Raw genomic sequence first — 11823 nt, forward strand, 5'->3', positions numbered from 1 at the left:
CATGATGCAAAAATTGAGTTCCTCTGACTCAACTCTTCCACAGATATATCTTTTACCAACCATCTTTCTGGATGTAGGCATCGTTGTATTACGAATAACATAGAGTTTATTAAATTGATTTCTAATAACTGAGCTCTACCACACGATCTAGAGTAAGAACAAAGAGTGACAGTCCTAAATTCCTTGTAGTCTCATGCTTATAAATGTGGTACACGACACACCCATAAACAAGACTCTACTAGACACGGCTTGTAGACTCCCTAGGACAGAACTGCTCTGATACCACTTTTGTCATGAGTACCAACGTAACGTATCTTTCTTATTATATCATCATATACATGTGACATACGGGCCTGATAGGCCAACATGATCATTTATAAACTCAAAACATAGGCCGACAAGTCCGTATAATCTTTCACATACACGACATATGTCTACAAGCCTCTAAGGGTACAGAAATGTCATAAAGGTCGGGACAGAGCCCCGCCATACCAAACAATACACATCTAAATCATACTAACCAAACAAGCAACTTTAGAATAAATGGGGTGCACCAACATCTTCCGCTCAGTTGATCGCCTACTTGGAGGACTCTCGACCTGTCTATCGGGGCCTGCGGGCATGAAACGCAGCGTCCCCAGGCAAAAGGGACGTCAGTACAAATAATGTACCGAGTATGTAAGGAATAAAAATTAGTAAATAATAGACATGAGAGAAACATGGAGTAAAGGACTCGATATGCACATCTGCATAGCTATGTGAATCATTTCTTTTTTATAATGTCATGCATATGCGTATAAATGTCATACCATGTATAGGTATATGCTTCATAACATCATCAAGCCTCTGAGGGCATCCCATCATATCATTTCGATCACTGTGGGCAAATCATCAACATATACCAGCTGATCAGGTGGTGGTGCGTACATAACACCATAACCTTTTTCCATATCCCATATACATATAATATATGCGTATATAACGCCATCTGGTCATGGGTCAATGTACATGTATAAATGCATGCAATGCCTCTGAAATACATTAATAAAATTTTTTGATACGTCATAATACCATTATGCCTCTGATTAATATCATGAAAAAAACTTTACCAACTTACGTATTTTTGAGACCCATGAACAGACGATAGAATAATAATACATATGGGAATTCAAGAACATAGACATATCTAATACTTCTATGAATAGATTCATTTATAGAATTTGTGCATTTGCTCATTTCATTCGTGCCGTATAGATCATGCCGAAAATAAAGAAAGTATAGCCTTAATATACCTGAACCGATTCTCTTGACAATCCCTTTAACACCCGTTTATTGCGACAACACGTAACGGCGGAGCGGAGTAGGAAAAAATCTGAATGATGTTCGTGAGAAAGATTGTATTGTGCTCTCTTAGAATTTCAAATCCCGTTGCTATTATACAGTGTAACTTTGTATGAAATTCTTTGCTCAGAATCCGCTACTTTTCTAAATGTTAATTCACGTTGTTTTGTGAATTAGAAGTCTTGTAGTGAATAAGGTGATTCTTGAAATTCTTGAGCTTCACCCGTGAGCTTAAGCAAGTCTATGAATCAAGATTATAATTGGTAAAAGAGTTGTCCATTTTTAAGATCAAACATATCTTTTAAGTTATAGAATATTAAATAGATTATTTCTAATATTTTAACCAAAGGGTTCTCAAACTTTGCCACATTACCAAATGACATTATGAGTCATTTATTAGGAGTGGGTTTGCTGCCACGTTGGGGAGGGGGTTAGTCTTATCCAAATGTATCCATTTAATTGCTTAATTAATAGTTAATCCCCCACTAAAATCAATAATTACCCGATTATCCACATAATTAAGAATTGTCTCAAATTACTTAAAATACTACTCACTTTTAATACAATTCACACACCGTACTATCATGGTCATATGGTACCTTGTATGGTACTAGTCCATAAATACCGGGTATTTTAGCTCGCGTCGTATTTTATTTCAAAATGTCAAACTTTGACAAAATTCATTTTCTTCGATTTGCTTACCCTCTCACCTTCACGAATTTACTCGTCACTTATTTGAAATAGCATAATACTCATAATCTCAAAATAATCCCATTCCCGAATTTATGTCGATTAACTTACGACGAAACTTTAACATACGAAAATGCGAGATGTACCATCTCTTTTCCGAGCTTCTATCAATTTACTTATGGCGTACTTTCATGTACGAAAACAAGAGGTGTAACACTTGCATTTATTCATGTTGGTGAGAGACTGCTTGCAGTTGATGTTCAGGCCTTGGCCAACCAGTTCTTGAGATTAGATGTTTCGGAGCCCATCCGGGTTCTAGCTTGTGTGGTTTCTCAGTCTTCTTTATATGATTGCATCATAGAGCGCTAGTATGATGATCCCCATTTGCTTGTCCTTGAGGACACGGTTCAGCACGGTGATGCCAAGGATGTTACTATTGGGGATGATGGGGTGTTAAGTATGCATGGTCGGACTTTTGTTCCTAATATAGATGGGATACGTGAGTTGATCCTTGAGGAGGCCCAAAGTTCGCAATATTCCATCCATCCGGGTGCCGCGAAGATGTACCAGGACTTGAGGCAGCATTATTGGTGGAGGAGGGTGAAGAAGGATATAGTGGGGTTTGTAGCTCGGTGCCTAAATTGTCAGCAGGTGAAGTATGAGCATCAGAGACCGGGCGGATTGCTTCAGAAGCTTGAGATTCCGGAGTATAAATGAGAGTGTATCACCATGGATTTTGTAGTTGGGCTCCCACGGATTTCGAGAAAGTTTGATGCTATTTGGGTGATTGTTGATCGGTTGACCAAGTCTGCGCATTTCATTCCAATTGGGACTACTTTTTCTTCGAAGAAGTTGGCTGAGATCTACATCCGCGAGATTGTTCGCCTTCATGGTGTGCTGGTGTCCATCATTTCAGATCGTGGCACGCAGTTTATATCTTAATTTTGGAGAGCAGTGCAACGAGAGTTGGGCACCCAGATTGAGTTGAGTACAGCATTCCACCCTCAGACGGACTCCGAGCGCACTATTCAGATATTGGAGGATTTGCTACGCGCTTATGTCATAGATTTCGGGGGTTCATGGGATCAGTTTTTGCCGCTTGCAGAGTTTGCCTATAACAATAGCTACAAATCGAGCATTCAGATGGATCCGAATGAGGCTTTATATGGGAGACAGTGTCGGTCTTCGGTAGGGTGGTTTGAGCCGGCCGAGGCTAGGCTATTGGGTACTGACTTGGCTTAGGATGATTTGGAAAGGTTAAATTGATGTAGGATCGGCTTCGCACGGCGCAGTCTAGACAGAAGAGTTACGCCGATCGGAAGGTTTGTGATGTTGCTTACATGGTTGGGGAGAAGGTACTGCTCAAAGTTTCACCCATGAAGGGTGTTATGAGGTTAGGGAAGAAGGGAAAGTTGAGACCTCGGTATATTAGGTTATTTAAGGTGCTTCAGAGGATTGGAGAGGTGGCTTACAAGCTTGTCTTGCTTCCTAGTTTGTCGAGTGTTCATCCAGTATTTTATGTTTCTATGCTCCGAAAGTATGTAGGTGATCGGTCTCATGTTTTGGATTTCAGCACGGTTCAGTTCGATGGTGATTTGACTTATGATGTGGAGTCGGTGGCCATTTTGGATCGGAAGGTTCGAAAGTTGAGATCAAAGAACATAGCTTCAGCGAAGGTGCAGTGGAGAGGTCATCCAGTTGAGGAGGCTACTTGGGAGACCGAGCGGGAGATGCGAAGCAGATATCCACGCCTATTTGAGACTCCAGGTACGTTTCTAGATCCGTTCGAGGACGAACGTATGTTTAAGAGTGGGAGAATGTAATGACCCGGGAGGTCATTTTGAGTGTTGTAGCCCTGTTCCCCCATTTACTGCTCACTTTATGCTTCTTAGTTGATATGTGACTTGTCGGGGTACTTGGTTCCATTCCGTGGATGTTCCGGAATGAGTTGAGACACTTAGTCTCAAGTTTGGAAACTTAAGTTGAAAGGGTTGACCGAATGTTGACTTGTGTGTAAATGGCTCCGGAATGGAGTTTTGATGATTCTGATAGCTCCGTTGGATGATTTCATACATAGGAGTGTGTCCGAATAGTGATTTGGAGGTCCGTAAATGATTTAAGCTTGAAATGGCGAAAGTTGAAAAATTGGAAGTTTTGGAAATTGAGAAGTTTAACCGAAAGTTGACCTTGTGGTTACCCGGCTCGGATTTTTGTTCCGAGAGTTGAAGTAGGTCCGTTGTATCATTTATGACTTGTGTGCAAAATTTGTGGTCAATCGGACTTGATTTGATAGGTTTCGACATCGATTGCATAAGTTGAAATTTGTTAGTTTTCGTTAGGCTTGAATTGAGGTGCGATTCATGTTTTTGATTTTGTTTGATGTGATTTGAGGCCTCGGCTAAGTTCGTATCGTGTTTTAGGACTTGTTGGTGTGTTTGTTTGAGGTCCTGGGAGCCTTGGATAGATTTTCGAATGGTTAACGGATCGAAGTTTGGAATTGAAGGATTGATGATGTGCACCAGGTCTGGTGCGATCGCACCTGCGATGGAATTGGTCGTAGGAGTTTGAGGTGAAATTTTGGGAGTTTGAGGCTAGGGATTTGGAGAGTTAATTTGGGAGATTTGAGTGACGAATTGGTGTCGGAATTGAATGGGCTTCCGAATTTTGTAACTTTTATCGGATTCCGAGACGTGGGCCCAAGGGTCGACTTTTGAGCTAACTTTTTGAATTTCGATTAAGAACTTAATATTTTCTTATGGAATTGATTCCTTTAGCTCGTTTTGATTGTATCGAATTATTTTTGGCTAGATTCGAGGCATTCAGAGGCCGATTCGCGAGGCAAGGGATTGTTGGAGTGGGGATTTGCACGGTTTGAGGTAAGTAATATTTCTAAACTTGGTTCTGGGGGTATGAAACCCAGAATTACATGTTATGTGATTGGTGTTGAGGTGACGCGCATGCTAGGTGAAGAGTGTGTGGGCGTGCACCGTAGTAATTGTAATTTAGTCGATTTCATGAAACTGTGTAACTATCTTATCTGAACATTATTAATGTACTATATGTGTTAGAGCACTTGAGTTGTGATTTATGCTAGAAAACATGTTTAGGGTATATGCTGGTACTATTGGGATCCACAGTGGTCGTTATTTGTTGTTGAGTTATTTGCTTAATTGCAGTTATGTACTCAGTTGCATTTATCATTACATATCATATCTCGGTCGCAGTTATTGTATATTGTCACATCTTGTATCATTGATTAGGGTTGCTTAGCATGAGTGTTGTGAGCCCGAGAGACTGGAGAGATTGATGATTGAGTGAGGTCGAGGGCCTGTTGTGAGTGATATTTATGGGATCAAGCTGCACGTCGCAGCAGGCTTTATTGACTCATGCTAGAATTTGGCTTATTATAGCGCTTGGGATAGATCTGCCCCTCCGGAGTTTGCACACCCACAATGAGCACAGTTGCTATTGATTCATTTGCATTAGGCTGGATCTGCCCTGGATTTATTTGCATTGGGTTGGATCTGCCCTGGATTTATTTGCATTTGGGCTGGATCTGCCCTGTACAGTACTGAGTGATTGAGTGTGATGAGTGAGAATTAAGGCAATCAGATTGAGTAGTCTGAGAGTGTGAGTACGCGCGGCTTGCATTGTGTTGCATCACATACGATACGCATATTGGCATGTGGATATATAGATGTCATATTCCTCGTATCATTCAGACTTGATATATTTTATCCGTTCTGAGTTTAATTGCTAAACCTAGATGCATGTCTAAATTCTTGTACCGTTACTTGTAGATTATGATTTTCTGAGATATTACTGTCATATTTTTCGTAAATTTCTGTACTGTTAATTATGTATGTGGGCTGTAATATTCGAGCATGTCACTACTTTCAGTCCAAAGGTTAGATTTGTTACTTATTAAGTTGGTTGTACTCACGCTACACTAGGGGTGGGCATTCGGTCGGTTCAGTTTGGTTTGAAGAAATTCGGTTCGATTATTTGGTTTTCGGTTTTGTAAAAGTATTAACCGAAACCGAACTGAAATAAGTTCGGTTTAGTTCGGTTTTCTAATTTCGGTTCGGTTTATTTCGGTTCGGTTTTCGGTTTGAACAATATCATATTGGGCTTCTTCTACGTATTAATTGGACTGACTAATTTGTTGATTTTTTTCAAAATTTCGGACTACTTGTGTTGCTTGAATGTGATAAATCATAAATCTGTTCTTTTATTTATATAAATCTGATTTGTGTTGCTCAGGAGTATTCTTGATTAAAAAAATCTGATTTGTAGAGAAAATATACTATAATCTTAGTAACACAAATATAACGATAAGGACTATTATCTCCCAAAAACCTTTTGGTCTACCAAGAATCAAATAAAAGCATGTACATTTTTTAAAATATATCAAGATGCCATTTCTTCTAGAGCGAACAGCAGACCACCAACAGGAGCTCGAAAAGCAGCAGCCATCTAGTTTATTTATAAAATCACATGCCAATGTGATAATTTGCACATAATCAAGAAATAAAATACCCATATCAAATTCAATATGCAGCAGCATATGTCCAATATTCAGCCATGAGAGAACAAAAAATCCAGAATCTATGCTGCTTTGCTGCCAAAAACCTAGAAATATGCCAATGTGATAATTTGCACATAAACTTCATTCATTATATCCAAAAGTTAGCTTGAGCAGCTAGTATGAAATCACTGTTTAGTACAAGCAATATTACATAACCAAAAGAGAAATCGAGAAGTTAGAAAGTTTTCATGTTGCTGAAGTCTCAAAATCAATAAAATAACTACATTAAGTACTACTGCAGCATCAGCTTGTCTACCAAAAGAGCTCACTAGTAAGTTATTACTGCAGCATCACTTGTCTATTTACTACTTGTCTATTTACTTGTTGATCTAAGCATTTATGAAAATGATACATAATCTGTAAGTTCCATTTAGGCGCCATGATCAAACCTTTGCAAAAAAGACATAAGTATAAGTCAAAAACACAATTGATTTATAATAAAGTATATCAATGTTATATCATCAAATATACAGAAGGTTATCAACTTACCACACATACCACAGGTTGCAACTATATGTCAATAATAGTTGAATCTTTTGCACAATTTGCCAAATCTAAGGAAAATATTGAAGAAAACTTTGTCATGCATCAGTGTTAAGTAAACTATTTGTAATATAATAAATGCAAAACACAAAATAATTACCAAGTTCTAGTTGTTCTAAATACTCCAAGTCTTCCTCAACTTTAATAGGAATAGGTTCACTTCTAAGCCAATCTTGAAGACAAATAAGAGATTGCACCAGTTTAGGCGTCAACGAACTCCTAAACGAGTCAAGAATGCGACCTCCAGTACTGAATGCACATTCTGATGCAACACTTGAAATAGGAATGGCTAACACATCAAGAGCCATCTCCGCAAGAATGGAAAATCTAGGCTCATTGATTTTTCACCACTTTAAGATTTTAAACTCATCTGTTTCGGGCTCAATATCTTCAGCAAGATATCTATCTAACTCTGATTTAGCACCTAAGCCTCCTGTCACTTCCTTATGTTTCTCAAATTTCAATTTCGTTCTCATTGTTCCTCTTTTCAAAAAGCTACCATAACCACTCACGGTAGCTGTTGTATTTCCAGATGAAGCAGATGTAGATCCTTTTGAATTTTTCTTTACATAATAATCAAACAAAGAATCCATATAATTTTTCACTTCTAAAATCAATTTCTTCCCTTCTTTTTCTCCAAACATCCTCACAATTGCAAAAGGAACATAGTCAAGCTTGTTACGGGGATCCAAAATTGATGCAATAAAGATCATATTGTTCATTTTTTCAGGTTCACCCCAATACTTGACAAATTTTTCTTTCATTTTTTTTGCCATTTCTTTCAAACTAGCATCTTCATGTTCCATCCACTCTTTCAAAATAAGATCAAGCTCACAAATTTCAACAAAATATACATTGGAAGTGACATAAATAGAACCAGAGACCCTCAAAGTAAGTAAATAAAAAGCTTCAAGAAATTTTTCCATTATTCTCACATTATCCCAGTCAGCACTTGTGAGATCACCTGCACTAGTTCCATCTTCACATACATAGGTACGAAGATGATGCAACAATCCAGTATCAAAGAAACTATATTTGTCAAAGGCAAGCTCAAATTGTTGTGCTGTGTCTAACATCATGTATGTAGAGTTCCATCGAGTAGAAACATCTAAGCATAATGTTCTCTTAGAAGTTAACTTTTGAGATTCACAACATTCTTTAAACTTTCTAATCCTAGCGGGAGATAGTCTAATGTATCTCACAGCTTATCTAACTCTCTTGATAGAAACACCAATTTCTTTCAACCCATCTTGTACAATGAGATTAAGTATGTGAGCCATACATCTAACATGCAGATGTTTACCATTCATTATATTAGTTCCCCAAGTAGTCAATTGTTTAGACACTTCTCTTACTGTGACATCATTGGAACTAGCATTATCTACTGTTATAGTAAATACATTTTCCAAACCCCAATCAAGCAAGCAATTAGTAATAACCGCCGCCATATCATCACCCTTATGACTAGAGATAGGACAAAAGTTTATTATCCTTTTATGCAATTTTCAATCGTTGTCAATAAAGTGAGCAGTAAGACACATACAGTTTATTCTTTGTATAGAAGTCCAAGTATCTGTTGTAAGACAGAATTTTGGACGTGCTTCATTGAAGGACTTCTTCAAACTTTGTCTTTGTTCACAATAAAGTTCATAACAATCTCTTGTCAATGTTCTATGAGAAGGAATTTGAAATTGAGGTATTGTGACTCCTATAAACTTCTTAAATCCTTCCTTTTCAACAAAACTAAATGGCAGTTCATCCAAAATTATCATTTGAGCTAAAGCTCTCCTACTAAGTGCTTGATCAAAATTTCAAGTGGTAAGCACCCCTTCATTTGGCCCATTTGAAGCTAGTAGAAAACTTAGTTGTGTTTGACTATTTTCTATTTTACGGGGCATTTTGGGACACTTAGTGAGATGATTGTTCATTGATGTAGTACCATTACCTTTCGTAGCAGCTGCATAAGTTTTTTCACAATACTTACATTTTGCTCTTTTAGCTCCACTAGGATCATCATACTTCTCAAAATGGTTCCAAGCATCAGATCTAGGTTGCATGACTTTCCTTTTCTTTGGAGCTTCATCAAGACTGAGACATTCAGTGTTAGGTATGCTATCATTTGAACCCCCACCTTCGTAGGCTTCACTTACCCTACTTCCATTTTCTTCCATCTACGAAAACGAATACAAGCAGAACAATAAAATACTGAGCTATAATAATGCAAAAAAGGAAGTTAGAGGATGAGACAGAAACAAGCACAAAATTAAATGAGGAAACATAAATAATAACCGAGCAAGGAGACAAAAAATGGACATCAAATTCAAGAGTCAAGACTTATTTCAACAATATACATGCGCCTTTAAGTCTTTAACTACTAATTTTTAGCAGAAAAAAAGAAGACAAAATTTACTAAAACGAGAGAAAGAAGAGAAGATCGGCGAGGATAGAGAACAAAAAAGAAGCAATGAGAGAAATATAACAAAAATTAAACTTACCGGCACAAGCACACCAGTGTATCAATGGTGATAGAGACTAGAGAGAGAAGTTTGAAGAAAAAGAACCCTAGCGTATGCGTATTTGGGAAAATCTTAGGAATGGGAAAAGCAAAAGCTGATGACAAGCTTAAAAGTCTTTAAGTGTGGGCCTAGTATTTGTTAAGAGTGGGCCGTCTTTAATGGACCTTAAAATTGGGTATAGTATTTGTCATATTGGGCTTAGCCTATATATAGTTTAAAGAATCTATTTGCTAATAATTCGGTTTTTCGGTTAACCGAACAAAATAAATCAATAACCGATGACCGAACCGAAAAACTGAATTTTAAAATTTTAAAATTGAAACCGACCGAAAAGACCGAATAACCGAAACCGAAATAAAAATATTTTCGGTTCGGTCAGTTGTTTCGGTTCTAACCGATATATGCCCACCCCTACGCTACACCCTGCATTTCGTGTGCAGATCCAGGTATTTCCGGGCACGGTAGTTGCTGATTCTCAGAGTTCAGTCATTCGAAGATTATCGAGGTAGCTGCCCTGGCGTCCGCAGACCTTGACTCTCCTCCCCTATCTCTGAGTTTACTTATTCAGTATCTACATTTCTTAGACAGTGTATCAATCTTAGTATTGTATAGATGCTCATGTACTCAGTGACACCCTGATTTTGGAAAACTTTTGTATCGAGTTGTGACGGTTTTTATCATTTTTTTTAGATTTGTACTTATTTAAACCTGTTTTAGTATAATTTAAATGTGAAAGTGTGAAAGTGTTGGTATGTCTGAGTTGTCGGCTTGCCTAGTATCATGACAGGCGCCATTACGATAGGTCGAGTTTTGGATCGTGACAGCCAACCTTTCTTGAGTTTGAGTATTTGCATATGGTTACCGAGTATAATGGAAGCAAATGTCGTGAGTTTCAATCGTGAGGATAATGGAAGTGGATGTCGTGAGTTTCAATCATGGGACAATTTTAGGTTTTGCAATTTAGGGAAAGTGGTATTCAAATATGCAATTTATAAATAATAATATAAATAAATTTTCTTGTTTAGAAAGGGAAAAACGTGTCCTTTAATTGTGCCTCTCCAAATCAGTTATTGTTTGAAAATTTTAAAAATTCTGGAAAACAAAACGTGTACTTTACATTTTTTTTAAAATAAATTTGAAACTCCAACAAAGTTGGAGAATTGTCCAAAATTTTACATGTGTCAATTCAATGTTATTTCACTTGTCATCATAATATTTCTTTGCCTCTCCTATCTATACTATATTAAAATCACGAAGGCCTTTAGCGAAATGTCGTTCGCTTTTTTTACCCTTTTAAAATAAAATTCACACTAGACAAAATAGTCATTTGATTATTCTTCTACATAATATTTAGGAGTTTGAAATGAAATAAGATTTATTACTTATTATACATTTCCTTATTTGAATTAAGCAAGAGATCCTTATATTTAGGACTTCAAAATTATTAAGGTTCTATTTTATATGAATTTTAAAATTAAAGTATAATTAAATAACACCAAATATTTATATGTTTTACCTTATATATGAATTTTATACAATTAAACGTTTTTATCTCAAAAGAAATTGTATAATCATGCTAAATTTTAGGTGAACAATTATGATGTAAACAAATCAGTAATTAACCTATAAATGCTATGAGTATTCCATGTGATATTGTTCCATTGGCTATTAATTTTATTCTTCGATAAATAATTAATTAAATATAAATATTAATATAGATTTTAAAACTTAATTAGAAAAAATAATTACGAAAAATTTAATAATAGCAAGAGAAAGAGAGAGAAAAAAGTGATTAACAAAAGTCATTTACTAACGTTACGACAAACATAAAGTGCAAAAGTTTAATTTTTTTATCATTTGACAAAAAACAATTGCGGATAAATATATAGTTATAATTAAATATTTATTTTATGCCTATGAGATAATATTAATAATTTAAATCCTCAAAAAATAAATTATTTCTATTAGTGATTAAAAAAGATAATTAATTATTTGAATTGACTTTTTTTTCCTCGGATTTGAATTAAGTGACTAGAAAGATAATCTAATTTTTTTTTCTTTATAAATTCATCATATAGGTAAAATTAGCGATAAAAGAAATTTGAATATAAAATAAAATCAATTGTAGTATTAAAAATTAAATTG

The 11823-nt window shown here is 36.3% G+C and overlaps 1 protein-coding gene across 1 annotated transcript; it reads right to left on the reverse strand.

The window, feature by feature from the left end:
- Positions 1-7491: 7491 nt before the first annotated feature.
- Positions 7492-9374, reverse strand: LOC138891420 (uncharacterized). Its single transcript, XM_070188589.1, has 2 exons — positions 9108-9374; positions 7492-7712 (listed from the first exon to the last, which is right to left on the reverse strand). The coding sequence occupies exons 1-2, from the start codon at positions 9331-9333 to the stop codon at positions 7507-7509; spliced, it is 432 nt and encodes a 143-aa protein (XP_070044690.1). The 5' UTR covers positions 9334-9374; the 3' UTR covers positions 7492-7506.
- Positions 9375-11823: the final 2449 nt, after the last annotated feature.

Source organism: Nicotiana tomentosiformis, chromosome 11 (assembly GCF_000390325.3).
Source record: "Nicotiana tomentosiformis chromosome 11, ASM39032v3, whole genome shotgun sequence".
Taxonomy (NCBI): domain Eukaryota; kingdom Viridiplantae; phylum Streptophyta; class Magnoliopsida; order Solanales; family Solanaceae; genus Nicotiana; species Nicotiana tomentosiformis.